Source organism: Haemaphysalis longicornis, unplaced genomic scaffold (genome assembly GCF_048455015.1).
Source record: "Haemaphysalis longicornis isolate Haplotype H1 unplaced genomic scaffold, Haemaphysalis longicornis Haplotype H1 scaffold_4, whole genome shotgun sequence".
Classification (NCBI taxonomy): Eukaryota; Metazoa; Arthropoda; class Arachnida; order Ixodida; family Ixodidae; genus Haemaphysalis; species Haemaphysalis longicornis.
Window position 1 is genome coordinate 55661851 of NW_027526361.1, and position 18699 is coordinate 55680549.

Here is an 18699-nt window from a genome sequence, read left to right on the forward strand (position 1 = left end):
CTCTCGTCTTCTGCTCTACATATTTGTAAGCATTGCAAATGGTCTGCACTCTAGTATGAAAAAGTGCAGGTGATATAGCTTTTATCCCCTGAAACCCTTCTGATGATTTTTATTTTTATTTATTTATTTATTTATTTATTTATTTTTGTTTGTTTTATTTTTTATTCATCTGTGTATGCATGTGCTTGCACTCTTGTTCTTCTCTGATCAAATCTTATGCGGGTATAATAAATAATCTGTGCTTCAGAGAAATGTAAGGTAGTTCTCAATTTGAAGTTGATAGCATGAAGGAATCCCGTCTGGCTGGGACCGTACATTCGAAACAAAAAAGAGACGCCGACCAGTCCAAAGAAAACTGTGCTGACGTTTTGGCTTCCAGCATGGAAGCCTTGTTCACAGTGAGTGCATCACCAGAGCTGGGTCGTTTAAGTGGGCTTCAGCAATTGCTGGAAGGAGCATGCGTAGATCGGGTTTAGATTTCCGTCGTAACGATTGTGTTAGAAGTGGTCTGAATGATTAGCAATTCAAGATGTAGCCGCGATGCTGTTGCAACGATTCTTGCGTTGTCCCAATCAATCTTGTGGTCATTCACAACGCCGTGTTCGGGCTAAAGAATTCTTGCGGACGCTCTTATTCTCTACATCACGGGTGTGCTGCAGACTATTCTTGTGATTCCCTGATTCCCCGATGTGAACACGGCTACGATCTGCGCAGCGTATCTCGTATACAACACCGGGGAAACGGTCCTTGGGCAGGCGGTCCTTCACTGCATTAAATTTGACTTAGCTTGGCACGTAAGAAGGCGCAGCGTTACGGATGGGCAGCATCAGTCCTAGACACAAAGTTCATGACGATGACAGACACGTTTGGCAATGGGACACTACTGCTTTTGCATTCGCTTCATCAGAAGGAGTGCTTAGGTATCCTCGCAATTTCCTTTTTATGCAACGTGCCTCAAAGTTGATGGCGAGGGTGCATCCAGGTGCCCATACAACTGGTAGCCATGTCCAGTGGTAATAGCAGCCATTTCACCTTTGCAGTGGGCTGTGGCTATACTGTACAGTATGGTTGAGTTAGTTTCAATAAAAGTGCGCTTTGACCAATACTGGCAGCCATGTGTGCGTGTTGTTGTTCCCTGCCGGCCGTGGCCTGAGCGGGGCGTGTGATGCCGGGTTCCAGGGCACGCCACGAACTGAGCAGCGGCCTAGCCCGGGTAAAGTTAGAGCCGGACGGAGGTCTACCCATGGACGTGACCTGACAGCCGCCCCCGTCCCACCGTCCCGAGTCCTGCCACGTTTGCCGCTGCGGCGGCGAGCTTGCGGCGGTGCCGAGCCTGCCTGCTGCCGCTGAGGGCGTGTTGTTGACACTGTGGCTCACCCACCTCCCGACAAGCCGTCGGAACTGGCGCAGCTCTGCGGACGGCAGAACTGCTTTTGACCGGGGCCCCGCCGCTGCCATGTCTGGAGTGAACCACCCGTCTTTGTCCCCGCTGGCTGGTCGTCGTGCAGGCATCACGAAGACGCTCTTGTTATCGCGCACCGGTGGCCGTCAGCTGGGTGGCAGGGCAGGAGGAGAGAGGTGTCGAGAGGCGGGGAATGATGCCTCTGTGTGGCGTGCTCTGTGCTGTCTGAACATGCTCCTTTCCTCGTTGGGTAGTTGTCCGCGCGGAGATTTTAATTTTGGCTCGCTTCAAAGCGTGATTCGATGCCTCCTGGTTAGTGTGGTTGCCAGCGGATTTGGCGAGACAGTTTTGTTTTCTTCTGATGCTAAACGTGTTTTCTTCTGATGCTAAACGTTCCCCATGCGGAAAAAAAAAGTTCAAAAGAGTCAACCTGAAATAAGCTTGGGAGCTGTATCCAAGCGCCAGTCTGCAGTTGCGTTCTGCCTGAAGATGAAATGGAAATCAGTGTATTCTGCGGTAGTGTGAACACTAAAGAAAAAAAAATAGCGTAAGCGTTGTTTTTAATGCCATGTCACCTTTACTGGAGAGAGCGTGCCGTTTTCCATCGCAGTACCTTGGCCTGAGCAACTGCTTGTCGGCAGTGCGCGACTCTTAATAATGGATTTTTCAAGTGCATCAGCTTAAAAAAAGAAAAAAAAACATATTTAGAGCGCAATGCACAGCACTGAAAGTGAAATGCAGGGCTGTGCACAAGAAGAAAAATACTTTTTGCCATTACTATGGTGTTATGAACGGTGTTATGCCCGGTACAATTGTTGAATTCAGCGTCGCAAGGCTGTTTGGTGCGTGCAAACACAGTAGCATTGTATAGGACAAAAACAAAGGGAAGGCCTTCTTTTGGAGGAGGATGAGGAAGAGGACGTGTGAAGCAGCAGCAGAGTTCTTTTTTTTATTATTTTATTTTTTCTTTTCTGTTTTTAAGAACTGTTGTGCACTCGCGTTCTATTTTTTCTGTCCCTTTGCGGTGCGACGGCCACTTCCATGGCTTGGTTCTGTAGCTGTGATAATACCTCATAAACAGGGGACTTCTTCTCTGTGGGGGAGGGTTCTTTTTTGTCCCCCCTGTTTTTTTTTACCTCGGGCTTTAGGCAAGGGAGGGGCTGAGAGCCGAGAGAGGCCAGGTGACTCTTTCATCTCGCTGTACAATGTGCTCTTGACAATGTGTGTGCGTCTGCTTGCATGTGTATACACCCATCGTGTAACTAATGCTGTTCTAGTTGGATTCATCTGTTGGTGTGAATGGGTCTTTGAGCTGGTGTGTGTGAGCGCGTGCGTGTGCATTTCGTGGTGGAGCCCGTGTGAAACGTGCATCGGACAAGCGAGCGAACAGAAGACGGCGCTTAGAGTGGGCACTAGTGTTGAAACATCGGAATTAAGGGCAGAAATGAGCATGCAAATCTTATACGTAGTGGCATATTTTGTTTTTTTTAGCCAGGGTGTGGTTTTTGTTAACGAAACGGGGTTTTCGTCGGGTTGCAATGGGCACTTTGCTTTTGGACTCGAAACCCTTGTGGCTGTGATTAGGGTGTTAAAAAAAAAAAAACTGTGTGTGCTGCTCAGAGGTTAGGTGCGGACCTCTTGTCGCACCAGCTCTATTTAAGGTACTTCATTTCATGTAGAGAGCTAGACCAAGCACATTTCTTGGCGTTCATTGCAAGCCGATCTGGCCATTGTCTTGGTGTTCTAATTTTTTCGAAACCCTCGAGGTATTCCACATTTGCCCACCAAATCTTTGGTGTACCAGCAAGCTTTACTAGACCACGGCTGAAATTGGGCCGTATGAACGCATCGGTATGCCGTGCTAGTGTGTAAATTAGCGATCTCAGGGGTTCTTTTTCTGCGAAGATGTAAAAGCGTGGCCACTGTTCTGCTAACTGCCCAACCATTTGTGAGCTATTTCTGTGTTGTCTCGACGGTGGCATCTGTGGGTGTCATGACCTTTTCACGTATTCACGTACACCGTCTAGGGTTGAGAAAAACAAAGGCAGGCACTTTTGTGTTCACTATTCACAAAGACAGGCATCAGCAGCGGGCAAATGTGTCCCATTTTACACGATGGTGAACTCTCAATGTAAATTAATAGGCGAGAGCGAATGTTTGTACAGCTGTGCGTGCAATGCCAGTAGCAGCAGCAGCAGCGGCGTAAGGCTAAGGCATTTCGAAGTACAACACTGTCTCATTGAAGTGTGTGGCATCGGTGGTTCTTTGGTGTGAGTGTGTTGTTTTTTCTGTACATAGGCGTTTCTTCCACCATGAAAGTGTGGCGAGGTCGGAAGAATAAGAAGAAGAGGGTTTTGTTAACTCTTCTGCTCTGTATTATAGTTTTGTATTTACGTTGAAAGATGAAATTGTGAGGGGGCAAAAGAGAACTCCATTGTATCATTGTAAATAGCATGGTAGCCCCTCATGGGATTAAAGATCTAACCACCTCAAACAAAGACAGAAAGATGAGTTTTTATGTTTTTATTCTGCAAAACAAAACGGCGTGTACACAGTTGTGATTTTTGGGCTGATGTCATTGCAAGGTCCACACGACACGTGGGTTTAGTACTGCTCTGCGACAGCCTGGATAAGGTGAAGCTACTAGATAGTTGTGTTCTGTCTTGCGTGCGCCTCACTAAACACGTTGTAGAGAGGAAATGCAAGAGGCCAGGATGCAGGTTTTTGACTATGCCACCATTGGGTGCTTGTAGCAAGACCAGCTAGCACCACTCTTCAGATGAAAAAATAGAACGAAAAGTTCACCGCCTTGTATAAAAACAGTGTTTCACATTAATTGGCGTCCTTTATGCAAAAGCCTCTTGTTTGCTTGTTCTTTCCCTGCAGGGTAACCTAAATTCTGTAAAAAGGAAAAGTACGTATGTATGAAATAGAAAGGCACTGCCTCAGAATACATGGAGTAAACATTCACGACGAAGTTTGCACGGCAGAAAATTTTCCGCAGCCAAGGATGTTTGTTGTGCTCAACTACATGGAGCAAAGACACGGCATTGCTCTAAGTGTGGCTAACTGAATCCCCATGCCAACAGCAGTGCGGAGCTTCCCGCTTGTGTTGTACGTTCGACAATTCTTCGTGAGCCAGAGGCTGCTCTTCTGCTGAAATATTCGTTTTCATTTTAAAAAGCACCAACAGAAGTATAAAAAAACCTGATCAAAGATGATCAATAAAGAAAAGGAGAACGCTCCCAGGGAGGTTCCAACTGGAGACCTCCAAAGCAGGCATTTTACCTCTCATCCACCTTAACGGATGGCGTTTTCTACAAACAGAGCACAGGAACTGTTAAAAGACAAAGTAGAGACACACGTGGCACATTTGCCCACTGGCCCTCCTGACTGGCTTTGGCCTATGCCTTCAACTGTACTGCACAGGAAACAAAGCAACAAAAAAAAAAGTCAGTACATGTATCTTGATCATGCCAAAAGTTACAACGCTTTTGCTAGTACTACTTTCACTGCTTAGCAATACTTGGAAATACTGTCATTCCAACAATAAATCATATTTTATGATTGGCATGCACCAAAAAGAAACTGTTACCTTCTGTTAGGACGAGCACGATACCCTCAGTGGAGTTGCACTCAGTGAATACACTCCTTCGTAGAAGCCTTCATCGAATGCAGCCGGGCACACTTGCTTCCCTGAACGCAACGTTCACATCACTTGATTAGGGCTCGCATGCGCTTCTTCAGAGTCTTTCTTGTTGGTGGCTTACATGTCTGTGCAACACACAGTGCCAATGGCCTCTAAATACGACAGGTCCTTGGGCCTTGATTTTAATTGGTACTAGTGAAATCCGTCTGCCCTAATTGTCACACAAATCAATTGCCTGCTACTGAGTAATTCAGTGTGCTTGGCTAGGAACTTCGTGGGACCGACCTAATGGCCTTCACAACTGCCTGCACTGCCTAGGTGCAAGTGCAAGTCTGCTAATCAACGTTTAACGCTCACTCCAAGTGAATTTAACCTGCCCCAATTGACCACTAAAAATAGAAAACAAATCCAAAAATCTGAAATTCCATAGCCAAATTCGATGCTTCTGAAGGTGCAGGTTCCACTCTCCTAGATGTAATTCTGCAGATGCCGGCATATCCGATCAAAAAAAAAAAAAAAAAAGTTGCCATGCGTGCATCTTGGACAAAATGTGTTCCTTGCGGTTTTGAGCCAAGCTGCCCACTTGGGCATTGAAGTTTTTGGGCAATGAAGTTTTGTCTTTTATTACCGCAGCTTTTCCTTCCTCCCTGCAATGTTTTAATCTTTGATTACCCCAGAATGCGTGGTGCTGTTGCCCACTTTTTTGGAAAAGGGATGCTGCAGAGGGAAGGGACCAGCCTCCCCTACTCAATGGTTAAAGGGACACAAGTGAAGTCATCAAGCTCCTGTTTTTGCTTGCACTGCATAGACTGGCCCAAGTAACCACACTTTTCATCATTTATCCGGTTGATAAGGCGGTATTTATTTTATAAAGCCCGAAAGGAAAAACTACCATGCGCAGTTTGCGGCGGCCGCACGAAATAAAGCAAGTAATGTCAATACAAGGTGCTACATGATTGGACGATGTCCAAGATTAAAATTAAGACCGGTTTCGGTTCTGTGAAACAACATGTTTGGCTGGCATCCGCCGTTATTCTCGATATCCCTGTAATCGACATACCGTGCTTCTGCCATGTTTTCGGTTGTAAAATGCGTCATATAAGCCTACCAGCACGGCTTGGAATCGTTACAATCACTACGCAACGCATAGGAAGTGAATGAAAGCTCTCCGCATCACCACAGACGCTGAAATGCCATGCGCTTTTGTGCCCCACCTTCGAAACTTGCCTGGTTCGTGCCTGTATAGTAAGAGGCGTGTTCGCACCATGCCAAAGGTTGGCCGATTCACGACTGTGCCCACTGCCCGCAAGCAGTTGGTGCTTGTGGCAACAGCACACCAAGGAGAACTCGCTAGCGCGTCAGTTACAGTCTGCACGCATTCTGCAAACTCGCTCGTGGAGCAATGAACGTTACAGCGCAAAAATGGTGAATTTGGTATGGAAAACGTTGGCCAAAAACAAAGAAATCAACTTTGCAAAACAACATACCTAGAGCTTGAGACCACTTGGAAATATAAAGTATATAATGTATAGCCAGTTTACATTTTTATTTATTTTTAGCATTTCAAGCAGCTTGGATGACTGTTTCTTGAATAGCGCTCGTGCAGTAAGCGTCCCCCAAATTCCCACAATATCTCGTGTCTAGCAACTGCATTCCTGAGGCGGAAAGTGTTCGCAAATGCGTGGTCATGCGGCTGAGCGCTGTCTTAGTTTACCCAGTGCAGTGCTTCCGGCACCCTGGTTTTATGCTGTACGATGAAAGTTTCGGTTGATTTTAATTCCTTAGTACCTATATTGACTTCGCTGACTCTTCTCCCGCCTTCTATTGGCCTTAGTTTTTTCTACTAGTGTACCAGTCTGGGAAGCATTGCATGTGCACTTATGTGGAGCGACTTGACTTAGCGTGATACAGTTCACAAACTAACAAACTAAAGGCACATTCTTCCTGACGCAAATGTGCAGTGGCTTAGTTTCAGCTGAGCGAACAAATTGTGATGATCCGCTGGCCGTAGTTTCATACTAATATACACTAGAGGGAAATCTGGCGCCACTGTCTAGGGGAGCCCGCGCTTCAGCGAGCATTCCATCATGTACCGGGCAGGCACGTTCCATTTGTCCTTGGCATGGCTCATGAACACTGAAAAGTTGGCTCTGGCTGAGAGAAACCGACCATATTACTGTTGAAGATTCATCAAAATTGCTTTATTATTATAAAATTGAACGTCCAAAAAGATTAATCTCTCAGTGATTATGTAGAAGCTTCATGCACGATGAACAAGAAAAAAATGTTACCCTTTTTGGTTGATTTTGCCTTCGAGACAAAAAAAAGCCATATGGCTAGCTAAGCCAAGTAGGCGAGGAACGTCGCTAGCGGCAATGGCGCCACCCACGGCGGCCCACGACTGCAGCGACAGATTTCCCTCTAGAATATAGTAGTATGAAACTCTATGCCGCTGGCGGCTGGCCGACTATAAACGCTGGGCCGACTGATTCTGTTGGAAGGTCGGCAAGCCGTGCAGTAGCGCCGTCAAGCCAAGCCACCTTGTTTTGATGTCATAGGAAATCGGCAAGGAGGATGCAGAGAGGAAGACAGCATTTTCGACTTGATTTTTCTACTGAAAAAAGTTGCGCGAGTGCAGCGAGGGTGGTCGAAACATAGCCTAAAGACTCCAGACTACAATTTGCGCTAGTAATCCCACAATGTTTACAAATTACTTTAATGTCCCTTTAAGGGTATGCGAACACCGTCACCGCAACCACTGCCTTCTCAATTTGCTTGGGCATGGAAGGACCCCAAGGTTTCAGCACAGGAAGATTTGACATCCACCTAAGTGCAGCAGTTTGAAGAGAATTTTGAAACCAGAACTAATTGTTTCTTCCCGAGAAAGCTGTATAGCTTTCATTTGTAACTGTACGACTGCGTTTGAGGAGTATAGCAAATTTTCCCAAGGTTCACAAGCACACAGTCTTCGTAACCAAAGCGGAGAACCCACGTTGGCTTTGCTACTGAAGTGTAATACAGTGGTATGCCTGGCCAGTATTGAAACGTTTCTGCGATACTGTGACCACATGATAAAAGTAGAGCAGCAGGACTTTACACCAAGCACTGAATTAGGCTTCGCATAATTTTAAAATTTTTGAGAAAATAGACAGTTTTGTTCATTGCTGCTCACATAAAAGAAATTGCTCACCATCTTCAAATTTGTGCAATGGTGACGGTGAGCACCATACATGTGGACCGTACCTTTCAGATCGAGAGGGTCGTCCGAGTATGGGTGCCGCAAAATCTTCAGGACCTTTTGAGCTTCACTATAGTCTCCTTTCTCTGCTGCATCAATCGCTTTTTGTGCGATGTGGTTCCTCAGAACAAATCTACAAAACAATCCGGCAGAGGAAATGAGGTTGCTTCGAGACTTTGCACAATGTCTAGTTGTTGTTGCTATCAAAGTGCTAGAAATTTATAAGAGTACTTGGTTATTACGAATACCTCGGATTATGGCTGTTCATAAGATGGACCCTTTCTTCTTGCAAAGCCTGCAGGTCTTCCACTCCTTCCGCTTCGGCGTCCAGTCTCTTGCAGTACTTTTCTATCCAGTCAGTCCACGTACGTTGGTTTCGCCTTTGCAAGTCGTCCGGACCCATTTCCTGTATTGACAAACGGCACCATCTCCATAACTGAAGCCAAGCAAGTGGAATCGACGATCTCTGAAGAAAATGGCTATGCGCACATCGGGTACACTCCAAACTTTTTATACAGCGTCCTCAGGAGAGTCCCGTACCATCCCTGTTGGGATGACTATATGTCCCAGATTTGTTCCGGACTGTCCAGTAAGAAATTTTTATGTGGTCAACGCACACCCAACAACGCGCATTGCACTACGGAACACAAAGGCAATGTTGCGGTGGCTAGCGGAGGCTCAAAGGGGCTTTAGCCACTTTAGCCTATTTCTAGTTTGCAATCCATTGCAAGCCGGAAATCGGGGCGACACTGGTGCGGCTGGAGCACGGTCGCTGTGGGCAGCACCTGCTGTCATCATCATCATTTGTATAAACCCCCCTTTGTGAAGTGCGAGAACTTTTACGAGTACATTTTCCAGCGAGCAGGGGTGAGACAGCTGCGCATATTGCGCAGTTCTGATACAAATGTGTTTTCCTGCGCTGGGCTGCTCCAAAAGCTTGAAATACGCAAAAATTGCGCCAAACTGCTCCAAAACAGTCTGAGAGCCAAGGATTTTAACGCTCCCTTCAGTTTCGGTGGGGAAAAATGCTTACTGACGGCATAATTTTCCAGCTCCCCAAAGGTGATGCTGTTTGTAAAGGTTTAATCGATTGATCATTTAATAAAAAACATGCATAAATTTTCCCCGAGATACTCTTTTTGAAAGTCACAATGTCGGGTTGCATATGTTATATTCTGTGAGATTTTAAAGTCTTCCCATCCAAAACCATTGCAAAGTCCTGTAGAAAAATACTTATGTGTACTGAGGCGACAAACTACTTGTCCAAGTTGATGAAAAAACAGCAATTTTCAGAGCGCCGTATCTCCGGAACATGGAGGAAAGAATACTCAGGAGAGGTGTCAAGGCCTCTCCTAACCTTTTCTTTTCTCCATGCTCCGGAACGACATCACGGGGCGCCGCCATCTTGGTGTGAAGGTTAGGAAACATGGCCGCCGAGCGAGGCAGTTGCTCGTGGTTAAGGCAGAGTGCTCTTCACCGATTTCTACCGTGGTTTTCGTTATGAGGGTGGCTAGGTTTACACTTAGTCGTTTGGTCTGTTGTGGGAGGTTGCGCGACTCGAAAGACGGGAGTTCATCAGAAGCGTGGTGCCCGCGAATTCCTTGAGTGTGAGGCGCGGTGCGTGCTTGAAGTGAAATTTCGGACTTATTGCGGTGTTATAAAACGCTGAGTTATTGCTGCCTTTGACAGCGAGCTTGCGAGCGGCGGGAATGGGACGATCAACACTGCATAAGTGGCGGCACAGGCTACATCGCCGCAAAATGTTCAAGCAGTGTCCGATAGCGGGACAGGCTATTATTACACGCTAGTAATAATAGTTCATCTATCTGAAGTGAACTTTAATGCCAAGAGGAAGGGGGCTAAATGTACCAACATTACTCAAATTACGATCGTAGTGAACGTGCACATTGGGGATTGAAATGGGAGGGCTGGTGGGGTGCGACGACTGTCACCTCGCTTTGCGCAACTTTTGCCGTGGTTCTGTGCGTAAAGCCCAGTCTGGGATTAAAAAAAATAATAATTTCTCCATTCACATGATAATAAAAATGCTTTGCAATTGCTTAGTTTTTTCAATTCGATATTTCCAACGGCGCTCCACGCTATCTATCCATAGAGCCTCAGAATTTAAAAATGGTTTGTGAAAGGGTAGTGGAATAGAAAAAAACTTTATTGAAATGCTGTTTCAGTGTTATGTACGTTCAAAACCGATTAAAAAGTGCACTTTTCTCCCAGGAGTTGCCAAAAATGTGATTTTTTAGGCCCCTATAAGGTGACATAATAAATGTCGTTCTTTTGCTCCAAATCAAGGTTCTCCTGCTCCAAAATCGAGATTTCGCTGCTCCAAAAACTGCTCCCAAATCTGATTTAACTGTCTCACCCCTGAGCAAGAAAAAGTGTTGCGAGCAGCATGTAGCCAGCTGAACAAGCACTTCAAGAGGCCGCAACAATAAAAAAAAAACAATGGATTTGTCTGGAAGATAAATTGCACAGAACTACACAGTCACCGAGTGATTTTCAGACTGCCTGATAAAATGTGGTCGTTTCTGCAGAAACTGTCCGACAACATATTGGTGCCCCCCCTTTTTTTTTTGTCTGCTTGACAACCGGGACATTTTTATTGTCCTTGTCAGGTGTAAACATTTGGTTGCAGGATGCCCAGGCTAATTTCTGTAAATTTGACCAAAAGTACAAGCAATGAGACAAAAATCCAAATTTTGATCTGTGTGTCTTTCAGCCTGGTTTCAGGGCTGCCCAACCCGAACACCACTGCACAATTTCTTGCAACGTTGTTTGGCATACAACACATTTTGTAACGGGCTTTGTAGACGCGCACGAAATATTGCCTACCTTCAACTCCTTGGACTTCTGTATTTGCGCCACAATTCTTTCCTTGGCGAGGGCTCCTTTCCCCAGTTGCTCGAGCAACTCTGGATTGTTCTGAGAAAGGATGAGGAACAGCTGGAAGTCTCTGCAAGAGAGCCGGAGAAGAACAAGTGGCAGGTAGGTTGCTTGACCCAGTTGCAAGACCCCACTAGCAATCCATCGAATGAGTGTCCCGCCGAAATGCAGGTTAGTGAAATACCACCACTACTGGAGCATGTGCTAATGGGGTCCAGTGGAGCCGTGCAAATGTGTGCGACATGGCTGCATGGCAGCTGTGTCATATTACCCACCCATCCTGAATAATGTGACCACAATTCTCACCCCAATGTTGCCTTGGTGTACATGAGCTGTGCAGTTCCACAAGGGGAACTTAGGTAGTCTCCTTTATAAACGGTCCTACACTTGGTTTCAATTTGAAAGCTTTGCAATGCAGACCTGTCACCATGGTTCAGTTGCAAAGGCGGCGTAATGCTAATTCTGAGAACACCGGTTGGATGCTGGCCGCTGTACCTCCAATGCCTGTTTGTCAAGATTCGGCACGTGTTAAAAATTCCCAGGTGGTTGAAATTAATTAGGAGCCTTCCACAACAGCATGCCTCATAGCCTAGGTGTAGCTTTGGTGCATTAAGTCACCCAAATTATTTTAGCTTTTTAATGTAACTACTCGTAGGTGCTAAATGTACTAGTCTGGCAAAAAGATATACAAACGGGTCCGTATCTGAAAACAAAATTAATCCGGTAACCCCAAAATCAATCAATCAAAGCATCTCTCTCTCTCTCTCTCTCTCTCTCTCTCTCTCTCTATATATATATATATATATATATATATATATATATATATATATATATATATATATCGTGTGTGAGAATGAATGAATGAATGAATGAAGACTGGAATAAGGGGTAGGCAGTCAAAAACCATGGTAGATAAGTTCTTCTTAAAACGGATATAGTTTTTTTTTAAATGTTTCAAAGATGGAGTCGATTATAGCACTGCACGGGCCTGGGCCAGGCTCAGGCTTGAAGTCGTGGGCCTGGCCGTTAATATTTCAGACATGAAGTCTAGAAAAGAGGATTAAAATAATGTTCGGAGTTTATTTCCACATGCTTCTTGATAAGTGCTGTGCATAATTTTAAAAACGTGTTTTGCGAGGTCTTGAAGTCACTGTACTGTAATTATAATGGCATTTCATGTACTGCATCAACATTTTACATTTTGGAGTATAACATAGCAGAGATACCATAACAAGGAATGCCGTAGTGGGGAAGGGATTAATTAGGTCAACCTGGAGCTCTGCACTCGTGTCTATGTACAGGTGTGTTTTACCCGTTGCACCCATCGAAATGCAGCTGCCGTGGCCGGGAATCGAATATGCATGCTAGAGAAACAGCAGCGCTGAGCAACCACTGCAGGTAAAACATTTAAATGCACGTATGTATTCGTGGATTGAATCGCGGCCCCAAAATTTTCAGCATACCAACTAGTGGCCGAGACAAGCACGTGACGTGGTCATCAAAGGTGATGGTGTCTCTGATGTAAGAATACGAGCTATTATTTTGCCAATGTGACATTGAAGATGGTGAAGGTTAAAGTACGTGCACTACTTGACCCTAAATTTTCGCATTTTAATCCATGACGTGCTGGGGCTAAGCCGGGGCCTGGCCACGCATACGTGGGCCCTCCCTGGATTTAAAAATTTAGTGAGCCCGAGCCAGCACGGGGCTTGGGACAACAGGCCAGAGCCTTGCCCGGGCCAAGCACACTTATGGATGCTGGGGCCCCGAGTCTGGCTCGGGCGTTAAAATCAGGCCCACGCAGTGCTCTAGTTTGTATCTCACCCAGCGGGCACGTCTTTCTCCACTTACTATCTTCCAAACATTTAAAAAAGCTACATCCGTTTCAAGAAGAATAACTGATCTACCACATTTTTCTCTTCGCTTTCCTTGGCATTCTCTTGACTGCCTACCTATACATATATATGTATATATAAAGGCTTCAGCGCACTGCATTTCGCATGGGCTGCTTACCTAGAGCAGGTCTGGGACGCCAAGTGCGCGCTGAGCTCGCTGTGTGTGCTGCAGCATGAGAGAAGCTTGGACAAGAGCGTCTCCTTGCTCTTCTCGTGCTCGGGGTGGCCCGGAAGTGCGAGCACGCTCAGGCATCTGAACGCCCGGGTGAAGTCGGCACCTGTCGACTCCAGGGCATCGTAAAAAGATGTCACCAGGCTTCTGAAACAGACACCGCACATTTTATGCATCAAGTCGCCAACCAGCCATGCTAGCTCAAATCAAACAGTAGGATTAGCCAGGTTTTGCAGTTCTGCATTTCAGCCAGTGGTGCAAGAGCAGTGCACCACCCATAGAAATAATGTGTAAAGTGATTTTAGGGTCATCGGGCAGCCCCCCTCCCTCTCACAGATGGCAGGTGTATACGGCACTGGGCTGCCACCTGCCCAGTTGTTGTTCAGCCCAACCGGTTTTTTAGACGGTGAGCTGGTTGCCAGTCCGTACCTAAAAGTGGTCATTATTGGCCGATTTTTTGGCCATTGTGCCGCGATTATTTTTTTTGTGTGTATTATGAGCATCAATTCAGCAACTACGACGATAAATATGCGTTGACAAGCTGCAAAAACACTCGCGAGCAGAGAAAAAACGCGAGAGTGCATGCTCCCAGAGATGTAGGGAGACCACGGGAAGGAACACAATAAAATGCCGCCGCCGCGGTTCAGATGCAAAGAGCTTTTTAAGGGCGAAGTATGTGCGATTATTTTTCAGAGGAGCACATACATTCAGAGCAATAACCAAAACCTCAGTCACGTTCAGTTTAAACACTATGTTGAATTCTCTCTAGGAAAACGTTACAATAAGTGGCACTGCATGTCAAAAAAAAAATATGCTGTTTTGTTTTCAATGCAAGTCGAACATTCTATATACCCCTCCACCTAAAGGGCCGTTTTTTTTTTGTTTTTTTTTTGTTTTTTTTTTTTTTTTTTTTCTGGGGAAGGTGGCAACCCTATCTGCTGCACTGGGTTACTCTGACACACACTGCATTCATGGCACTGAAGGAATAAAAGAAAAATGTGCCAAAAGATGTGGTGTTTTCTTGCCATCCTCACCACAGGGTATTCAGCCAGATCTGTGGACTATTGTTAGCTAATCACAGTGTTTTTACCATGCAATTCACACTCGAGTGACGTGAGAAGTAAAGCCCACACTAAACGACATCCTGCGTGGTTAAGTAAAGCCCACACTAAATGACATCCTGCGTGGTTCATTCACAGTAGCCCTTGTTGGAATAGCTGTGACACTAAACTGGTTTCACTCAGTTTGGCGAAAGGGTGTTCGCTAGTTGCAGCAACACCCCATGAGACAAGCATGCAACTTACTTGTCCTCTGGAAGTTCCTTCCTGGTCAGGCCAAATTTTTTTCTCATCTCTCCCAAGAAGCATGCCTCATACTCTGGGATGTACGATTCCAGTCCAGGTTGAGTCTTTGACAGAGGAATGGCAGGCTGTAGGGCTTCGGCAAACTTCCTCAGGTTCCACAAGCAGATCTCTGGCTGCTTAATGTAGGTATATCGCCCCCCATCATCTGCGGGGGAAAGAAAAAAAGGAGGGGGGAGGGGGTTGGCATGCTGAGTTTCCAAGCCATTAAAAGGCCTGAACTGAAGGGCTACCTGATGTGTTGCAAATGTGGTCAGGATCGAAGCGATCCATGAAACCAAACGGACCGTAGTCGATGGTTAGCCCAAGCACACTCATGTTGTCAGTGTTGAGCACTCTATAAAGGAAGAAATATCGGGTTTAGTAAAGTTCCAGAATGTTGTAGAACTTGGAAGTTCGTACCCATGACAGAAACCAACACACTGCCATTTGGCCACAAGGCTCGCCGTCTTTTTGACCACATCCTTGAAGAATTCTGCGTACATTTGTTCCTTATCGGCAGAAAAGCTGCAGTAAATCTGGAGTGAATAAGGAGAGAGATAGAGACACATAGCAGCCTTGCACTATTACGGAGGCATACTGATTTCTGCAATGTGGGACCACCAAGACGACACTGCCCACATCAGCCAAACCTTACTCACCTCGGGGAAGAAAGTCTGGACTGTGTAATCGAGGAGCTGGAGCAGGATGTCCTTGCGGCCGACGCTGGGTCCCACTCTTCCAGTGAAGGGGTCCAATGTCTTGAAAATCTCAAATGACCCAAACCTGCCACAGAGAAGGAAGGCTCGGACTGCATTTGTGGCATAATTGGATGTCTGACTGAAAGTTCATAACCTCAACGTGGGCACATGGATTTTTTCTATACATTAAACTGGAAGTCAACGCTGCCCACAAACAGCGTTCTGTACTGATCTGTAGAGGTGGATTTAGGTAAACTGATGACGTTTTCATGCAGAATCTTGTTAAATGAAACTTCAATGGATCGTCAAAAACTCCCACTCGTTGCGAATTTACAATGACGGCTTTATCAGTTAAAAAAAAACCAACAATTTATGAAGAACAGCATGCAGTAATGCTTCTATAAACGTTTCGAAATTGATTCGTTCCAGACTGCTCACTCGTTCCACACAAGCTCAAACTTTGCATAAGGACCGCATTTTTTGGTCTGTTTTGTTCAACACACTACCTGTTTATTTTGAAATAGAATAAAAACAATTTTTAGCTATGAGATTGGCTTCTGCAGACGACCATTTTTGACGTCATGGAATTGTGGCAACCTAACAAAGTACTTCGCCTTCTTATGAACTGGTGCAAGCATTTTGTTTTGGTGCCAACGATGAAAGTGTTCTGAAAAGCTTTGCTACCTTCTGAATTTGCATTCCATTCAAGCAGTAACTTTGCTAACCAGCTTGTTTTAAATAAGAATAACTTTATCCCAACTCTATAAGCATGAAAATGGCCCCAACCTGTTGCCTACAATGACAAGCAAAGTACGCCAAGGTGTGTTGACCACAGGCACGGGGGCTAACCTGATAAATGTTGGGGCGATTCGCAGAATGACCGAACACTTCTCGTCCTTTGGATGGCCATCGTAAAACATGTCACGTGACACAGTCGTAGAGGACGTGATGCAGGCTCCCGCTCTTGTTGTAGGAATGCCAAGAAAATGCATAGCCTGGGAAAGATTGTGCAGTCACCAAAAGAAAAAAAGACTAAACTTGTCCTTGCGAAATCATTCCAGCCCAACGATTTCATTTGCAATAATGAGCTTAAATACAAAAAGAAAAGCAAAACACGGAAGGGAGGACCCTGCCAAAAAGTTCTCATGGTAAAAATTAAACTATAGCAGGGCACCCGTGCAATCTGTTTGTAAATGAGGTGCTGCACAAGGTAATTGTTAAAACAAAGGTCGGCATAAATTTCAGGGTGCACTTATTAAATGAAGTCAGTTGAGAAGCAATAAGCGGAACTTACCTCGCTACAGAGAAATTCTCGGAGTGAAGACCTCAGGACTTTCCGTCCATCTGCAGACCTGGAGTATGGTGTCAGCCCAGCACCTTTCAGTTGAATTTCCCACCGTTCACCTTTTCTGTTGATGACCTCGCCAAGGTACCTTCATTTTAGAGCAACGGAAACATTAACATGCCACGTGAACTGAGGTTGCTAACAGCAATAAGTTTTGTGCATCAAGTGTGACAAAACAGTACTAAGCTGTGTTTGTTTACTTTACATTTAAACGCAGATAAACATAACTGGAGTTGGCTTATTTTTTTGCCAAACACCTTTTAAGGTGCATGGAATGTTGTAGATGCTGTCACATTTAGAGGTGCCCACGCACATGCCATACAGACAAGTACTTAAAAGTAGCCTCCCTCTCCTTTCATATCATAAACTGTCAATTCTTCACATTTTAATTCAGTCTGATTTGCCCAGAACCATGTTTGATGATGGCGCTTGCCTGTTTGGCCGGATATCCCAGTGGTAAATGATGTGATGACTGTAACCACTGGCTGCGTTTTTTGTGGGAACTGCACAACTGCTACTACACTTTATTCGAGTTCTGTGTCAAGAATTTTAGCTCCTCATTACGTACTGAGATGGCAATCCTTGACATTGTGAGATAGAATTTTAGTACTGCTGTTCAATGGGACAGACTTTTAATTCGAGTAATACTTCAACAGCTATAGCCAAGACATCACCAAACCTGCTTCGCGATAACTCTCCCAAAGATACAGGTACAGGAGGAGTAGCGGTTGTCAGAATGCTGCAAGAATTCTTTTGGTCTAACAATGCTTTCCAATATATGCACAGTAAAAAACGTTCTTTTGGAGCAAAGCGTTTCGTTGCACGGGATGTGTCCCCTCTACCCTAAAACTTCCAAGCATAACAGAAAGGGAGTGGCAAAAAAAAAAATTAATGCGTCATGGCGCAGCTGAAAAAGCGGCAACTACGTCTCTGTTTTTCGCGTTTCACCTTGTTTTCCGCGCGCTACAACAACAAAAATCACGCGTCGTATAAGCAGTGCACCAATCTGACGACAATTCATAAGTGATAACACACATGGCTGCGCCGTCGCCAAGCTGTCCAGCAAAGTAGCCGAACTGGTGGCCGCAGTAGCAGTGCGAGGCAGTTTCCGAGCCCGGCATGAGCTTGTTGCCCGACAGGTACTCCGCTGCGTCATTCCTCGCGCACTCGGACGCCGGCAGGTCCAGGAGCATCATCGCATCCTCCGAGATGACCACCACCTCGGGAGACTCCAGCGGAGTGGGCGAAACTCGCGAAAACACGGCGCCGCTGACCGTTCGGACATAGTTTCGCTTCTCCTTGTCGATCGGCAGGGTTCTCAGAGCGAGGTTATCGAACGTCAGTGTCTCGAACGTGGACATCGTGGCGCACAGGGCCAGGGCGATATGTGACGATGAACGCACCAACGACCGTAATGCACCAGTCGCGAACGACGTTCCGATCATAAGCCGGAAAACTAGCATACAGCGCGTCACTTCACAGCACGGCCGCGCGATCCTCCAGTTACGAAGGGTCAAACATAACAACTGACACCTGTTTCCACACAGGCACTCGCACGGGCTGATGAACTAGAGGAACTCGTGATCGCGCAGGTGTTGATAAGCATCGATAAAAAGCGCGTAGGCCGCGATTTATGCTTTTGCAACCGCGCTATGTAGGGTTCCGGTTGAGGGGATCACAACAGTGTAGGCATATCTCGAGCACAACAATCCTCATGCTGTTTTCCGCACGGCAGCAATCACTATCTGATCTGTCACGCCAAGATTTCTAGCGTTGTCGCAAGCCACTCAACCACGGCCCCACAACCGTCGTAGCAACACGGCAACAACACAGGCAACAAGCAGCGGCCGAGGAGGAAAGGCAAGCAGACCGATCACAAACGGAAACTGCGCCGTTGCCACCGTTGCCGCAGCATGGCGACACGGTCGATATGCTTTCATCGTCCATGCACCCACTTGCAAACGCAAACGCAAACTCACACATACACATACACAAAAGCTTTCAAAACATCTTATTTCTTAATAAAACCTTATAATTTTGGTAAAGCATTTTGGATTGT

The 18699-nt window shown here is 45.9% G+C and overlaps 2 protein-coding genes across 2 annotated transcripts in view; one reads left to right on the forward strand and one right to left on the reverse strand.

Moving 5' to 3' along the window:
- E(pc) (Enhancer of Polycomb) overlaps positions 1–3908 on the forward strand; it is a 48743-nt gene extending 44835 nt beyond the window's left edge. Inside the window, exon 15 of the mRNA XM_077706799.1 lies at positions 1180–3908. Within this exon, the coding sequence (XP_077562925.1) occupies positions 1180–1258 (79 nt within the window). The 3' untranslated portion in view covers positions 1259–3908. The remainder of the gene's footprint in view (positions 1–1179) is intronic.
- A 2-nt stretch (positions 3909–3910) lies between these two features.
- Positions 3911–18526, reverse strand: LOC144178727 (protein adenylyltransferase SelO, mitochondrial-like). The gene is made up of 13 exons (XM_077706800.1): positions 17676–18526; positions 16590–16728; positions 16145–16290; positions 15257–15380; positions 15018–15133; positions 14849–14952; positions 14559–14763; positions 13201–13401; positions 11137–11257; positions 8538–8695; positions 8295–8422; positions 4998–5098; positions 3911–4301 (listed from the first exon to the last, which is right to left on the reverse strand). The coding sequence occupies exons 1-12, from the start codon at positions 18101–18103 to the stop codon at positions 5004–5006; spliced, it is 1965 nt and encodes a 654-aa protein (XP_077562926.1). The 5' UTR covers positions 18104–18526; the 3' UTR covers positions 3911–4301; positions 4998–5003.
- Positions 18527–18699: the final 173 nt, after the last annotated feature.